Source organism: Pipistrellus kuhlii, unplaced genomic scaffold (genome assembly GCF_014108245.1).
Source record: "Pipistrellus kuhlii isolate mPipKuh1 unplaced genomic scaffold, mPipKuh1.p scaffold_m20_p_14, whole genome shotgun sequence".
NCBI classification, from domain to species: Eukaryota; Metazoa; Chordata; class Mammalia; order Chiroptera; family Vespertilionidae; genus Pipistrellus; species Pipistrellus kuhlii.
Genome location: NW_023425449.1, coordinates 23,739,252 through 23,756,780, shown reverse-complemented (window position 1 = coordinate 23,756,780; position 17,529 = coordinate 23,739,252). Strand labels below are relative to the sequence as shown.

The window sequence follows — 17,529 nt, the reverse complement described above, 5'->3', positions numbered from 1 at the left end:
CTCACTTCTTAAAATGCTGGCTTATGGTTCTTTGAGAATTATTATTATGGTAGAAATAGATAATTCTTGTTATATTTTTGTATTCCTTATCATCCATCTCCTGTGTCTCAGGCACTCTATTTTGATATTTCATATGTGTTTATTACTTTATGTGAACATTTTAACTATGATGTCAGTGTATTGTCTCACCTACACATTGGAAATTGAAGCCTAAAAAGGGCAAATAACATTCGCAAGGTCTTATATCGATAATTAGGAAATGATAATATGTGGATTTGAATCTATATCTGTCTTTTATATAGCCCATATTCTTAACTGTGTATTCTATTTGCTCCTTTCTTAACATTTCCCAGAGAGGGATGTTTTGTATCTTATGTAGTCTTGTATATTCTGAATACCCAGTACAAGTTTGAATACCATATTTTGTAAAAGTACTTAGTTCTATTGACAAATAGGAGCACTAATGATTTAATAAAGTAGTGTAAGAGCGGCTGTTTATTTTTCAGGCAGTACTGTGAACTAAATTTGACTCAGGAAGTTAAGGTAGAATCTTTCTTTCTCTTGCATCATTATCTCTAGGAGATGCTGCAATCTAATAGCCTTGACCTTTGGAGGCAGGTGATGATTAACAAAAGCTAGGCTACGCTATTCACTTCTAGCTCACAGGGCAGAACTCCACCTGTGACCTGTGCCATGGGAAAGCAGTCAGGAGACAGCAGTTCTTGTCCTTTTGTATTACCCATCAGTATGATCTTGGGCAAGTCACTTTCTTTTTCTGAGTTGTTCCTTTCTTTGTATAATTGGGGGTTTGAAGAAGACGCTCAAAAATTTCTGTTTTAAAATTTCCTAAAGTCAAGAAGGGTTTCTGTCTTGCTAACAGTTTTATCTTCCAACACAGCAGAACTTGGGTATTTGTTGAGAGGCAATAGAGTGTAATTTGACAGAACTACATAGAGTTCACTTTTTCTAGTTAGTAATCATGTGACCTTGTACAGACTTCTTAATTTATCTGGACTTTAATTTCATCATCTGTAAAATGGGGATAATAAAAGCACTGTAGGGTCTATTGTGAAGATGAAATAATATATACAAAATATTTAACAATACTTAGCACATACTAACAAATTTTTGTCACTGAATAATATATGGTAATCTGTTGTGTGTCTTTTTCTTACATTTTGACCGTAGCTGTTTATTTCTTAAAGAAGCTTAATTGAAATATTCATCTTATTTTGTTAGAATACAGTGTAATTATGAGAAAGGTCATAGTTTTATCCCACGAATATTATTTAGCTTTTTCTTCCTTCTGAAGTCTGTATATCTTTTTTTAAAAAAAATATATTTTATTGATTTTTTACAGAGAGGAAGAGAGAGGGATAGAGAGTTAGAAAGATCGATGAAAGAGAATCATCGATCAGCTGCCTCTTGCACACCCCCCGCTGGGGATGTGCCCACAACCAAGGCACATGCCCTTTGACCAGAATCGAACCCAGGACCCTTCAGTTCACAGTTTGCAGGCCGATGCTCTATCCACTGAGCCAAACCGGTTTCAGCTGTAGTCTGTATATCTTAACGCCCTTGTCACCAAAGAGATCTGAATGAAAAGAGAAAGTGTGATGAAATTAATGCAAAGCTATTACTTGTACTTGGAAAATAACTTAAACCTTATGCTACATTGCTGATGTATTGGAAAAATCACCTTTATATCTGACAGACAGCACTAGGGAAGTCTAAGGAGGGAGATTATGCTTTTTAAGGGATTCCAAGAAGCGTGATTTTTAAAAATCCTTTTTCTAATTCATCCTTAATTAGAAATGGATCAGAAAGTACATGGAGACATGGGTAGAAGAAAAATGCCCATGGTAAATATAGGATACTAGGGACCCGTTGCAGGACGATTCCTGCAAGCAGCTGCCACCGTGGTCTACCCCACCTGCCCCACTCCGCCTTTGCTTTCCCTCCCACAGCCACCTTGCTTTCTGCTTTCCCTCCCTCTTCTTTTTATGGTGTCTTCAGTCTTCACTCCTCCCTACCTCTGCATATGCAAATTAACCAACATCTTGGTTGGGTTAATTTGCATACTTGCTCTGATTGGCTGTGGAAGTAGCAAAGGTATGGTCAATTAGCATTTTTCTCTTTTATTAGTATAAATAGGTCCACAATCTCTTAAAACCTTTAGTCATATATTTGAGAATTCCAAATTTTTCAGATTTGGTAAAGCTAATTTTGTACATATAGTGTATTATTACATTATATCCTCATTGAGGTCTGGACAGTTTCCAGTAATTAGACATCATCATTTCTATAATGAAATGCAGTTTAGGGTAAGTAGAACATAAATAGCCTTATATCTGTCATAACTACATGTTGCCATCAAATGAGTTTATTGAAAACCTGTGAGATAGTTTTTGGTTTTCAAAGGTTTTTGATTTTGGGATTTATAGATATGAAATTAAAGATCTTACTAACTCATAAGAATGCCAGGCTTATAGAAATGCTTGGTAAGTGTAAATATAAAGTCAATGTTAGCTTTTTAAAAATATACATATTTTTATTGATTTCAGAGATGAAGGAAGAGGGGAAAAAGAGATAGAAACATCAATGATGAGAGAGAATCTTCGATTGGCTGGGGATTAAGCACACAACCCTGGCCCTTGACCGGAATCAGTCCGCAAGCCAATGCTTTGCCCATTGAACCAAACTGGCTAGGCGAAAGTCAATGGTTAGACTTCTTTAACAACTATAATGTTCCTCTTTTTTAGTTGCCTGCAATTAAAATAAAAATTATAGAATTTTAAAGTCAGAAGTGAATCATTAAAATCCTTTATAATAACATATCATAGTTTCTATTAAACTTAAGTTTTTATTTGTGAAGTACTGGGTCAAATTTAAATGATGATGTTGGTTTGTTGCTAGAAGAAAAGTTAATACTGTTTTATTCTCCACAGACAAGTCCAAGATCTGTCAACTTTAAATGGAAAAATTACATAACTGGAAGCCCTTACTTGATTTTATATTTAAGAAATAATAATGATGTCATGAGATTCCATGCTTGTTTCTTCCTGTGGGGTGCATAATGCGGGACAGGCTCAGCTTCTGTTTTCCTGGGGTATCTGTATTTCATTGACCCACAGGGTGCCTCGTTTTCACATTTCAGAAAGCAAAATGAGTAACATGTATCTTTGGCCAGATGGAAGTTGGGATATATTTTCACAGGCAGAACATCAAACCTAGCATCAACATTTGCATAATAAGTGTCATCATGGGCTTGGAATAAAATCTAAGAGACATTAGTGAAGTATTCTTTGAACTTCAAGGAACTAAATGGTTAACAAACAGTGGGAATGAAAATGGCTAGCTCCACACAATACAAAGCCAGCTAAGAGCTTTTGATTCTTTTATAGATTCTTTTATGAAATGCTGCATAACTGGTATTTTTGATACAACTTTTGTAGGATAAAAACATTAATGTGATTACCAATAGAGCAGAATTCCTTCCCCACGCCCTGCCCTATCCTCCCCTTCCTTCTTCTCCCATCCTCACTGGTGTGGATGCTTGTTTTTAAAGTCCTGTTAATAAAAATGTAAAAGCAAAGAAATATATATTAAAATCTGAGTCATAAAGTGATTCATAAGCATTGGACTCTGAATGCAAAATAGTTATAGAAGCACCAAAGGCACTTAGTTTTTTTTTTGTTTTTTTTTAAAATATATTTTATTGATTTTTTTACAGAGAGGAAGGGAGAGAGATAGAGAGCTAGAAACATCGATGAGAAACATCGACCAGCTGCCTCCTGCATGCCCCCTACCGGGGATGTGCCTGCAGCCAATGTACATGCCCCTGACCGGAATCGAATTGGGACCCTTCAGTCCGCAGACCAACGCTCTACCACTGAGCCAAACCGGTTTCGGCCAAAGGCACTTTGTTTTGCTTATGTTTTTCTCTTTATAAATGTGAAAGTTTAATATAAAAATTCCAAGTCTAAAAGAATCCTATCCTATATAATAAAAGCCTAATATGCAAATTGATTGAACAGTGGAATGACTGGACAGCGGGGGACTGGACTGGCAAGTGGGCAGCACCAAGCTAGCCAAGGCAGGTGCCAGTGGGCAGAGGGATAGGACAGCAATGGGGCATGCGGCGGCAACCAGCGGCTGTGGAGGGGTGATCAGGGAGCGGGGCCAGCTGCCTGCCAGCCAGTGCTGTCCCCCCTCCCCAAATCACCCCGTTGGTCGCCTCAGTGCTGATGGCTGGCAAGCACAGTGGAGGTGGTGGGATCGATGATTCTCTCTCATCCATGTTTCTAACTCTATCCCTCTTCCTCTCTGTAAAAAAATCAATAAAAATATATATTTAAAAAAAAAACAATAAAGATAAACTTAACAAAGAAAAACGTTCACAAAACAATATTTAACAAGTACTGGTTGTAACTTATTAAATAGATTTGTGATCCTTTACTGGGTTTCAACCCATATTTAAAAAACTTTGCTTTTCTCTTCCTCTCTTATTATACACATATATGTGTACACATTTTCATATATACATGTGTGTGTGTTTACCTTTCTCATATGAATAACTGAGCTGTAATGAGTTGTGAATAGTAAACCATAAATTTAAATTTCTAGTTAGTTTTTACTCTACTGTCTGAGAAATTCATTATGAAATTATTTTACTTTATAGGCTGGAGCATTGGATTTGCTGAAGGAGCTTAAGAATATTCCCATGACCCTGGAATTATTACAGGTATATACTGCTACGTGTCATAATTTTTTAATAGGTAATTGTCATAAAGTACTCAAATGTCTTCAATACCAATTTTTTTTTGTCATTGCCTTGCAGTCCACAAGAATTGGAATGTCAGTAAATGCTATTCGCAAGCAGAGTACAGATGAAGAAGTTACCTCGTTAGCAAAGTCTCTCATCAAGTCTTGGAAAAAGTTATTAGGTATAATTGATCTTCCCTTATGTATATTTATGATGTTCTGGTTTATTCAAACATTTGGCTGAGTAAGTGTGAAGGGGTGCTTGTTTGAACTCTTGGAGGGTTTTGCCTTTTATGTAGTCAAATTTAGTTGTCTTGTCTTTCAATATTTATAACTAGATTGCCTCTTTAAATAAGAAGACAATTTCCCCCCAAAGGGAAGGTTGCCATACTTAAAAAAAAATTGTCATATTTACTTTGTCATGTTCTCTTTTTCTCTCTATATATATGAATTCAAACACAAATTATTTTTTCTGAAATATGTTGCATCTATCATGCTTTATCCCTTAATACTTAACCTGTATTTTTCCTTATAACAAGTTTATTTTCTTATGTATGGAATCATAATACAGCAAATTCAGGAAATGTAACCTGAGAATAGTACTTTAATCTACAGGGAATGCTCTATTTTTGTCAGTTGTCCCAATGTCCTTTATATCTTTTATGATTGACATGAAGAATACAAGCATGCTGTACCCTTGGGGTTTATCTGCTATTTTCTCATGATTAGATCAGGCTGTGCACCCACAGTTTCAGTGCTACTTAAGTGTGTTGTATCCTTCTTGGGTTTCGAGACCCGGAGGCATTGATGAAGTAAATTTTGATTATCCAGTCAAGATATATACTGTATCGTTGATTATTTTTCCTCTTGTATCTACAATAATAGGCATTCTGTGGGAGATACTTTAAGATCTTGAAACTATCTTGCTCCTCATCCATTTTTGTTGATTTCCGAATAATCAATCTGTTGTGTGACTATACAACAATTTAATCCGTTGCCTGTTAGGTTTGTTGTTTTTAATTTCATGGTTATTATAAATAATGTCTTGATGAATATCTTTCTAACTAAAGCTTTTTCTTTAGGACGTTATTAGATTTCTAGAAGGTTTACTACTGCTGCTACTAGGTAGCACAAATTTGAATACTTAAGATGTAGCAAGCATTGATCTTTATTAGTGCATTTAATCCTCCCAACAATCCAGGGTGCTAGGTGCTATTAAAATACTCATTTTATGATGAGGAAATTGAGGCACTGAGAGATTAAGTACTTTATGCACAGTTGGATTGGGACCAGTAGGCAGATATGTTCACAGAAAGTCTGAGTCCAGAGCTGGAGCATTGCCTGCAGCTATGTTGTATTACCCACAGCACTATTCTGATAGTGGGAATGTTTTTAAGGCTGATCATACTTCTTATCGCTCTGCTTTCTGATTTATACTGTACTAAATTATACTGTGCTGGAGCAGTTTGTACAGTCAGTTTTATTGCACTTCTGAGAGCTTTGGATCCTTAATAGAGAGTATTGCATTGTTATATCACCTTTCAAATGCTTTCTACCCTATTATTAAAAATTTTTAATCCTTACTTTAGGATATTTTTCCCTTTTTTTTTTTTTTTTTTTTTTTTGAGAGAGAGAGAGAGAATGGGAGGGAGTCGAGAGGAGCGGGAGAGGGAGGAAGGGAGGGAGGGAGGGAGGGAGGGAGGGAGGGAGGGAGAGAGGGAGAGAGAGAGAGAGAGAGAGAGAGAGAGAGAGAGAGAGAGAGAGAGAGAGAAAGAGACACATGATTGGTTGCTTTCCTCATGTGACCCAACTGGCCAGGAGTCAATCCTGCAACCCAGGAATGTGCTCTTAACCAGAAATCGCAGGTCAGTGCTCTAACCAGTGAGCACATCGACCAGGACTCGAACCTTTTACTTTTTAAATATTTATATATATATATATATATATCTATATATATCTATATATATATATATATATATATAGATATATATATATAGATATATATATATATATAGATATATATATATATATGTGTGTGTGTGTGTGTGTGTGTGTGTGTATTATTGATTTTATACAGAGAGTAAGGGAGAGAGAGAGAGTTAGAAACATTGATGAGAGAGAAACATCAATCAGCTGCCTCCTGCACACCCCCTACTAAGGATGTGCCTACAACCAAGATACATGCCCTTGACCGGAATCGAACCTGGGACCTTTCAGTCCACAGGCTAATGCTCTATCCTCCAAACCAAAACCAGCTAAGGCACATGTGTCAAACACAAGGCCCGTGGGCCAAATCCGTCCCGCCAGGCCTTGCAATGTGGCCCGCACCGCGCTGTCATCACTGCACTCCGCTGCATTTCCATCACAATGACAGTTTATGACTGTTCAGTAAACCATTCGGCCCGCGATTTAGGCTGGATTTTAGATTTTGGCCCCTTCTCTTATTGAGTTCGACACCCCTAAGCTAAGGCTTGAAATAGTTCTTAAATCTTTGCTGTAATCTTTAATGTTAGTGGGTCGGCAACTAAGTAATTGCGGATTTAAAATCAAAGACAATTTTTTCATGGAACTAAATAACTTTATTCTGTAATGTATTGCCCATTTTGATCAATGACCTTTTGCCATCTTTCAGGCAGCATCATAATCCCACGTTCAAAAAACTTCTGGTTTTTATTAGCAAAAAACTGAATCAGGTACGATTTGACATCATCATCATTATTGAAATTTTTACCATTCAAGGAGTTTTGTAAAGATCGAAACAAAAAGTAATCAGATGGTGCAAGGTCAGGACTATATGGTGGATGTGGCAAAACATCCCAACCAAGCTCCATTAATTTTTGCCGAGTGACCAAAGATGTGTGTGGCCTTGCATTGTCATGATGGAATACAACACCTTTTCGATTTGTCAATTTGGCCGCTTTTCTTCAACTGCATTGTTTAATTTCGTTAGTTGTTCAATGTAGACATCAGAATTGATCGTTCGGTTGGGTGGTAAGAGTTCAAAGTAGACAATTCCTTTGTAATCCCACCAAACTGATAACAAAACCTTCTTTTGATGAATATCAGCTTTTGATGTTGTTTGAGTTGGTTCACCTGGCCTGCTCCACGATCTCTTCCGCTTGATATTGTTGTAAACAACCCATTTTTCATCGCCAGTTATCAGTCGTTTTAAAAATGGATCATTTTCATTACGTTTCTTTAGCAAATCGCAGCTGCTAAAGCGTTGCGTTAACTGTGATTCTTTCAGTTCGTGAGGAACCCATGTATCGAGTTTTTGAACATAGCCAAGTTGTTTTAAGTGATTTTCAATGCATGTAGGTGATACATGAAGCTTCTCTGCAATCTCACGTGTTGTACTGTGACAGTCCGAATTGATTATTGCTTTGATTAGGGCGTCATCAACTTCAACTGGACGACCAGAGCGTTTTTCATCTTTGAGTGAAAAATCACCAGAACGAAATTTGGCAAACCAATTTTGACACTGCTGTTCTTTTAAGGCTTCGTCACCATAAACAGCACATAACTTTTTATGAGCTTGCGATGCGTTTTTCCCTTTGCGGAAATAAAAAAGCAAAATATGACGAAAATGTTCCTTTTGATTTTCCATTTTTCAACGAACGCCAAACGAAAACTACAAAACAGATCAAAAAACTTTTTTTACTGATTAACAGCTGAATAGCCAACTATCAAATAACAAAATGTGTTTTACATTTGACTACGTCTGCAAACCTAAAAATTCAACTGAAGCCATATATGTGTGAAACCCGCTATTACTTAGTTGCCTACCAATATTATTGATCTTTGTTTTCTTCATAACACTATCTCATCTTTATGTTTGGGTTGTTGTTTTTTTAGGTGAATTTTAGAGAATAACAGGACAGTAAAACGAGTATGTGAAAACTAGAGCATACACTTAGCATAGGATATTTGAATTCAGGTTTGGTAATCCTAACCTTTATGAGATAAATTTTAGAATTGAGATTTGGACCAAACTCAGTTACTCATCCAGAATAATTATTAGAATCATCTGAGGAACTTCAAAACTTTGATGCTCATGCCTCATGCCAGAAATTTGCGTTGAATGGCTCCAGATGGGAGGGTGATGAAGATATGCTTAAAAGTTGCCTCGGTTGTGCTAATATACAGCTGAATGTATGTTCTGTATTTTCTACAGAGATGTAGAGAATCGAATTTTTGTATATTTCTTATTAGGGAGAGATAAAAAAAATTATTCAGTAGATCCAAACATTTTCTAAGCCCAGCTTTGAGGCTGTTTTGGTATTTAAACATGAGTGTTTCTTTTCAGTTATTAAATATTGCATTGGCCCAGTTTTAATTGTTCACCTCCTTAAGTCTTAAAGCCTGAGCGTTCTGTATTACCTTACATATTACTTAAGATTGAGGAAGTGCTGGGTAGGCTTTACTAATCATGAAAGACTTTATATGAAAATGTGTTTGTAACTACCCCTGAAACATTTATGTTTTGGGTACCACCTTAAATTTTTTCCTTCATGAAAAATTAAAACAATATTGCTTGCCAAAACTGGTTTGGCTCAGTGGATGGAGCATCAGCCTGTGGACTGAAGGGTCCCAGGTTCAATTCCGGTCAAGGGCATGTACCTTGGTTGCGGGCACATCCCCAGTAGGGAATGTGCAGGGGGCAGCTGATCAATGTTTCTCTCTCATCAATGTTTCTAACTCTTTGTCCCTCTCTGTAAAAAATCAATAAAATATGTATTTTTTAAAATTGCTATATATACTTTGTGCTTTCATTGTTATGACAGTGCTGCTATTTTTTCCCATATTCTCCTTCCCTTTGTCTGTATACTTTTCCTCTCTTATAGGGTCCATTTACATACAAATATATGGTTTCTACCAGATGAGAGAGTTTATTTGGGAATGCTGACAAGCATTCAAATTGTAAGAAATACCCAAGTACATATGATAAAAGAATAGCTTACATAAATTTTATTTACTTATTGAAAATTTAGGATTTTAATTTTTTTTGTTTCGTAAATAGCCTGATAACATGTAGTAGTTCAGTTTTGTTTTGTTTTTTAACAACTGCTAACAATTTAAGTATTTCATAAATTTTTAGATGGACCATCAACTGATAAAGATCCTGAGGAAAAGAAAAAAGATACCGCAATTACATCACAGAATAGCCCTGAAGCACGAGAAGAAAGGTATTTTGCTCCGTGGGAATTCATTTATGTTGAAAGTCATATTTTTACATAGTCCCACTTCCTCAGTCTTATGACCTCATATCAGTACTCCTTTGTTTTCTAATCTATTGGAATTAGCCAAATATTTTGAAGTTTCTTAGAAAATTTCTTGGAAGTTTAAAGAGAGTTAGAAGATTTATATAACTACAAGAAATTATTTACATTGTACGCAACAAGTTTAATTGAATGGAATCTCTTGGGTAGTACAATTAGAATTGGCAGTGAAGGTACTGATGAGGGATTCAGATGGTTTCATCCTCTATTTACCACATTTCTGTTTCAGATTTGTAAATGTTTTGTTCCTGGATCTAATTTTCCTTTTTATGATTTTATTTCTCTTTCCAGCTTAGCTATTTGTCATGAGAACTGAAAATGTGAAGTTCAGTAATAAAGGATTCAAATTGTTTTGCAGATCTTAGGAGTCCTTTGCATTTATTCTTTCTTCTCACAGATAATGAACTGTGATATCCAACACATTGACGTAAAATGTGATATGCCTAGTAGATTAAAAACAGTTCCTCTGTTCTTGCAAAGCTTATACTTAGTTCCATACCTGACACTGATTTTTAGGCAATAGTTCTCAAAGTGTGATCCATGTGAGAACAGTGAACCTGGCAAATTCAGCAAAGCAAATTCTTGGGCATTGCCCTAGAACAGTGGTCAGCAAACTGCGGCTCGCTAGCCACATGTGGCTCGCAAGCCCCGATTTGCCGCTCTGTTGACTAATGAGTTTGTCGACCACTGTCCTAGAACTACTGAATTGGGAATTCTGGAAGCAGGGCCTAGAAATATGGTTTTGTTTTTGTTTTTTAAATATATTTTTATTGATTTCAGAGAGGAAGGGGGAGAGAGATAAAAACATCAATGATAAGAGCCAATCATTGATTGGCTGCCTCCTGCACGCCCCCTACTGGGGACCGAGCCCACAACCCAGGCATGTGCCCCTGGCCGGAATTAAACCAGGGACCCTTCAGTCCAAAGGCTGACACTCTTATCTATTGAGCCAAACCACCCAGGGTCTCTCCCTCTTTTTTTTTTTTTTTTTTAAGTTGAAAGCTATCAGGTTCTCTGGAGCTGTCATATTCCCTTAACCTCTTTCCCAATAATTAAGATCTTTGTTTTTCACTTACTGTATTGAACTATAATATGTATTTTCTATATTAAAATATTGTTTAATTTTTAAAAGAATCAAGGTCAAATGTTTAGTTGGTTAAAAAAAGACATGAGACTTCTCTTTACTAAAATTTTAACTTTTTAATTGATACGCAGGCAATTTTTATAATGTAAGAATCACTATCTCATTTAGGTCAAAAAATATTTTTAGAGAATGATAGTAATGTTAATTTGAGTTTTCTCTAAATTTTTTTTTTTTTATATTTGACTTTTTTTGGGGGTGTGTGTGTGTGTTTTATTTTTTATTTATTGTGTGTATGGATGTTAGTAGCTCCAGTGGCAATGTAAGCAGCAGAAAGGATGAGACGAATGCTCGAGATACTTACGTGTCATCATTTCCGCGGGCACCAAGCACTTCCGACTCTGTCCGGATAAAGTGTAGGGAGATGCTTGCGGCAGCTCTTCGGACAGGAGGTAAGTTTAGTCTATGTTATTTCAGTGTTCAGTCCTCTGATCATCATCACTATCAATGCCATGTCCACCTCCATACTTCTGTTTTACCAGCGGCATCCCATTGATAGCTGACCACCACTGCTTAGCCTACCTCAGGGAGTGGTAGTTGTTAGTAGGGGTTGCTAAAAGCAGAGAAGTAGGTATAGACATACTGAGGCCTTTCCTTATCACTTTATAATCCCAAGAAATGGATTCCTTCTGTATGGATATTTCCTGATTCATAGTAATTGAAACTTTTTTTATATTTTTCCCCCACGTATTTATTCCCCTCTCCCCATAGACAGTTAATGATGACATTGTTAAATATGTTAAACAAAACTGATATGCTCTATCCGCTAAGCCAAACTGGCTAGGGCTCCTCCTATTCTTTTTAATATCTGCAGAGGATTCTTCTGAGCGTGAACATATATGCTCAGAAGAATCCTCTGCAGATATTAAAAAGAATGGCTTCTTCTCATTGAAGCCTGAACCACAGGACAAGAGACAGTTCTTTCTACTCTATGCTGGAGCCAGCCAGACTGTATGGAGTTATGAAATGAGAAATTACCTTCTACAATAGATCACTTTCCCACTTGTGCAGGATAAGGAGCATTGTGGACATTAGGTGAATCCAGAGGTGTCGTCTAGTGGATAAAGAGACCAGATCCTAATGAAACTAAACTAAAAGGATTCTTTATAGACAGCAAATGGGGTTGAAGAAATAGGAATGCAGTTTAATTTACTCTATTGATTTTTTAAAAATATGTTACAGTCACTTATTCTTGATAATTCTTTCTGTCTTTGTTTAGATGACTACATTGCTATTGGAGCTGATGATGAAGAATTAGGATCTCAAATTGAGGAAGATATCCTTTGTGTCAATATGCATAATTGTTTAATCTGTTAGATTAATTATAATTTTTTCTTTCTGTATAAAATTTTTATTTTTATTTTATTTATGTTCTTTAATTTCTATCTTGATTGTATTGGCCCTTTTTATTTTTGTTTTCCTGTCATTCAAAAGTAAAGCACATAGTATTGATAGTGTTTTTATTTTTCTGTCATGCAAATGAGAATGTACCATCTCCATTGAAGTTGTGTTAAAAGGGCAAGGAAAGCACAAACTACCTGTGTGAAATAGGATTTCACATTTTGGGGAACTCAGTAAAGCATACACCATCTCCTGAGCTCACTTTCCCATGGAAAGGGCTCTGGGAGAGGAGCTTTCCATGTAAGGGCAGGAAGCAGGGGACACCTAGGTGACAGTGTGGTGGAAATGGCCTCGTTAGAAAGGGGCCTGCTTGGGCTCAGCCTGTGCTGTGGCCTAGTCTTTTTTTAAGTCCTCACCTGAGGATTTTTCATTGATTTTTTTTATTATTATTATATTTTACAGAGAGGAAGGGAGAGAGATAGAGAGCTAGAAATGTCGATGAGAGAGAAACATCGACCAGCTGCCTCTTGCACACCCCCTATCGGGGATGTACCCGCAACCAATGGTACATGCCCTTGACCGGAATCGAACCTGGGACCTCTCAGTCCGCAGACTGACGCTTTACCACTGAGCCAAACTGGTTTCGGCTCCATTGATTTTTTTAGAGAGAGTGGAAGAGAAAGAAACATCAATGCGAGAGTGGCACATTGATTGGTTGCCTCCTGCACACAGGATCAAGCCTGCAACAGAGGCACATGCCCTTGACCAGAATGAAATCCAGGACCCTTCAGTCCGCAGGCTAACAGTCAAGCCAAATTGGCTAAGGCTTGTGGCCTATTCTTTTGAGGACAATCTGCTAACCTAGCTTTTTGCTAAGCTGGGGGAGGAAATGAACCTTCAGGGCCACCATGAATGGTCTCTTAATATGGTCCTCAAGAGAACTGTAGTGCTTAAGACTTTGAGTATCCTCGGTGGAATTCATAATTGGGCAAGTTAAAGCTTGTATAAGTTCAAGCTCTTTTTAAAAAGTTTTCTAAGATTGAATACTTGAGTATCTTTTGGAAACAATTTTAATTTGTGTGCTTGTGGCAATAAACATTAAGAAGAAAGCATTGCTCATTCATAGCCTAAAGGTATAGTCACTATTATTTGTCAGTTACAAATAGAGGGTTCTGGTAAAAACAGCCTTGTTATTAACCTAATATAAATTTGAAACAGATTTTTGTAAACTGTAAAATTTTCAGAAATCCTGGCAAAATAGGAAAAATTAACTTTACCTTTATAATTTAACATTTTTTCCTTAATGGTCTATACCTATATATCAAGAAATAAGGAATACAGACATGAAATACAAAAATAGAGTACGAAGTAGAATATCAAATCTTAAGGATGCAAAGAATCCAAATTTAAGGAAAAATGTGCTTTGTGGTAATATATCTCCTGACTTATTTGCTAGAATGACGGCAGAGGTGAGTATATCTGTATATAACGTTTCCATGATGTCAAGTCTGTTTAATCATAAAGTGCTACATGTATACTGCCTGTATAATAAATCATTAGTTACTCTGATGAATTTGTTTACATATTATATTAGACAAATACTTACGGACATTGAATCTCTTGTCATCAATACTTTATCTCTTTGGTGACTGTACCATGATTTTGCCTTAAATTATTGTCTGAAGTCAAAGTTTTATAATTTATTATAGATTCATATAGAATTGGAAGTTGAATTTCTAATTGCAAACAGACTTTGAAATCACTAATCTTTCATGGATGCCATGTTCTTTGGAAGCTTGTTTAGATCAAGTAATGGCCTTTTAAGCTTTTTCCACATGAATAGGAATTCACTTTTTGAATAATAAGAATTATATGTCATAGGTAGCAGGTATCAGGATTTTAGAGTTGCTTAGGTGGGACATGGCCAAAAAAGTTTGGGAACCACTGATCTAATGTGTTATTCATCCACTGATGATCCTTGCCTGAATTGGTTGATTTTATTAGGAATTGCAAAATAGTGATTGCTTTGATAAAGAAGCACTGTCCCTTATCAATTGTGCTTTACTCGTGGTTTGGGTGGGAAAGGCAGGTTAAGTGTGTATTTTTTCCCTTTAACTAACAGTTATCAGAATGAGAAGTTGGTGTCCTAGTAACTGCCAGTAGGGGCTTTTGTTGCTGTTCCTGCAGTGATTGTGTGCTCTCCTTAAAATTTCATAATGTTCTTGTATTTTTATCCAGTCGGGATTGGTTCTTTACAGTAATTTATTTTGATGGCAGGATAAATTGTCCTGTCTTTGGCCAATGGGAGCTCTTTCATTTTAGCTCCTCTTTCTATTTGACTGGAAAGCCTTAGGTAACTTCTGTGCATTCTGGCACAAGAAGATGGCATATCCCATGTATTTATTAACTCAAATCTGGAACCAGACATTTTTCTATAAGTTCTTGTTTCTTTTTATGGGAAGGCAATGGTGCATCACAGTCTGGACACTGGAGGTGCTTATTGGTACAGGATTGCATTGTTTATAAGCCATTAAGTCATAATTAAATGAAATTTTTACATTTGAAGAAATTTTAAAAGAAAGCAAACTCTTAACTTCTTTGAGGGAAAATATTAACATTTCACTTTTAAAACTTTAAAAGTTGATTTTGGTTCTATTATTATTAAGCTAGTTGATCATAAAAAGCATTCAAGATATATTAGAAGACACCTATAACTGAATATTATGCTACCTTTCTAATAGGAAATGGCTAGTGATGAGCTCAAAGAGATGAGGAAAAACTTGACCAAAGAAGCCATCAGAGAGCATCAGATGGCCAAGACGGGCGGAACCCAGACTGACTTATTCACATGTGGCAAATGTAAAAAGAAGAATTGTACTTACACACAGGTATGGGCTTACTTAAAAAGTCTTATTTTTATATTAAGAATCCTTGCAATTTGTTTCAAAACAAGGTGTGATAATTATCAGTATACTTTGATATATTTTAAGAGGAAATGTGATCTCAAGAATAATAATGCTTTTTTAATATTAACAGATTCCAATTAGTTATGCTTTCATGGAAATTGTTTCTGTGAAAGCTATATCAATTAGTAAAATTTATAAAATATTATAGAATTTAGTAAAATGGCCATGTTTTTTTTCTAAGGTTAATAAATAGTTGGGGGAAAAATAGTTGATTATCTGTGTTGGTTAGTATATAAACAAGTTGTCATTCTTTTTATTTGGTAGGCTCTTATCCTATATAATAAAAGGCTAATATGCAAATTGTCCTCTCACCCAGGTGTTCGACCAAGAGGCAGGGCTGGCCAACTGCCGGTGGCCCCTTCCCATGGCTGCCCCTGCCCCCGATTGGCCCTCCACCCGAATTGGGGGTGGGACCAGCTGACCAACCTCCAAGGTCTCCTCACCCCGGCTGGCCAGACCCAACCTGTGCACGAATTCATGCACCGGGCCTCTAGTAATTTAAAGAATGTTCTTTATTCTCCCTTACATAGATTTTGAGTACTTTTAGCTAAAGTGGTTTCCAGATAAAATCTTTAAAAATCATATTAGCTTATTTATTTATTTTGTTGAGTTATCTCTTTAATTTTTAAAATTAAATTAAAAATTTTTTTTTCCAAAACCAATTTGGCTCAGTGGATAGAGCGTCAGCCTGCGGACTGAAGGGTTCCAGGTTCGATTCCGGTCAAGAGCAAGTGCCTTGGTTGCAGGCACATCCCCAGGGGGGGGTGTGCAAGAGGCAGCTGATAGATGACTCTCTCTCATCAATGTTTCTAACTCTCTGTTCCTCTCTCTTCCTCTCTGTAAAAAAATCAATAATATATATATATATATATAAATTAAAAAATATTAAATTTAAAAAAAATTTTAAGTGTAAAAGAAACAACTTAAAATTTACCATGAGGCTGTAGAACGCTTCCTCTTGCAAAGCTGAACCTCTATACCCATTAAATAGTAACAACTTCCCTTTCCCGCTTCTCCCCAGGTCATGGCAACCACCAGTTTCTGAATTTGACTATTCTAGGTAGTCACATGGATAAATGAGTTACACAATATCTGTATTTTTGTGACTGGCTTATTTCACTTACCATAATGTTCATAAAAGTTTACCCGTATTGTAGCATGTGCTAGAATTCCTTTTTAAGGCTTTAATATAATAATCCATTGTATGAGTGTACAAATAACATCTTTGAGACATTGTTTTCAATTTTGAGAATATATATATTCAGAAGTGAGATTGCTGGATCATGTGATCATAGCAGACATTATGACCTATCACAAATAGGCCATCTTGTTCTATCATCCAATGCCCTCAGTGGTCCACAGAGGTGACGTTAGTCCAATAGATACTCAAGGCATCATTGTTGTCTGTGCACCCATGGGTCATCTCTCACCCCTTAGGTCCACATTGGTTATCTGTCATCAGGCTATTCTCAGAGGTGCTTCACTGAGTGGCTTGCCTTTCTTTTGTACCACCTACCTGCTCGTGGGCTAGATTCTTTCCACTTTTCCACTTTTTTTGTCCTGATCATTTAATGAAATTATATATGGAACCAAGATGTTTCATTAATAAAGACTGATAGTAGTATATGCCTTCCATTTAAATGTTTTAATTTGTGGTAAAACAGAAATAGAAACAGTGTTTGGAAGATGACATCCAATTATTCTGAGTTTTGGATTTTCAAACATATTTTGAACCACATGTTTTTCTCTTGTTTTCTAGTACAGCCTTCCTACATGAAATTTATATCGTTTACAAACTCTACAAACATTTCCTACTTTGGGCACTATTATCACTTAATGATGTTGGTATTTATTTTAATTCATTGAATATGTTTTTATGTTAATTTTGATTAATGCTTTAATTTGTTTAGTTATGTAAATTTTGATGATTTCTTATAAAATATTTGTAAATTATACTTTTTTGTTTATTGTTCAATGCATTTATGTGAGAAACATTCCAAATACTTTTTATTTAACTTAAAAGAGAAACTTAAATTGT

General features: G+C 36.1%; 1 protein-coding gene across 4 annotated transcripts in view; it reads left to right on the top strand.

Annotated features, from left to right (window-relative positions):
* The window catches only part of TCEA1 (transcription elongation factor A1), a 28,922-nt gene that overhangs the window by 5,586 nt on the left and 5,807 nt on the right, over window positions 1-17,529 (top strand). For 3 of the 4 annotated variants that reach the window (XM_036436928.2, XM_045581411.1, XM_036436931.2), the window contains 7 exons: window positions 4,682-4,744; window positions 4,841-4,946; window positions 9,863-9,950; window positions 11,431-11,576; window positions 12,404-12,460; window positions 13,840-13,994; window positions 15,267-15,413. In XM_036436928.2, coding sequence (XP_036292821.1) covers window positions 4,682-4,744; window positions 4,841-4,946; window positions 9,863-9,950; window positions 11,431-11,576; window positions 12,404-12,460; window positions 13,840-13,994; window positions 15,267-15,413 — 762 coding nt within the window. The remainder of the gene's footprint in view (window positions 1-4,681; window positions 4,745-4,840; window positions 4,947-9,862; window positions 9,951-11,430; window positions 11,577-12,403; window positions 12,461-13,839; window positions 13,995-15,266; window positions 15,414-17,529) is intronic. The other variant, XM_036436929.2, reaches the window with a different exon arrangement.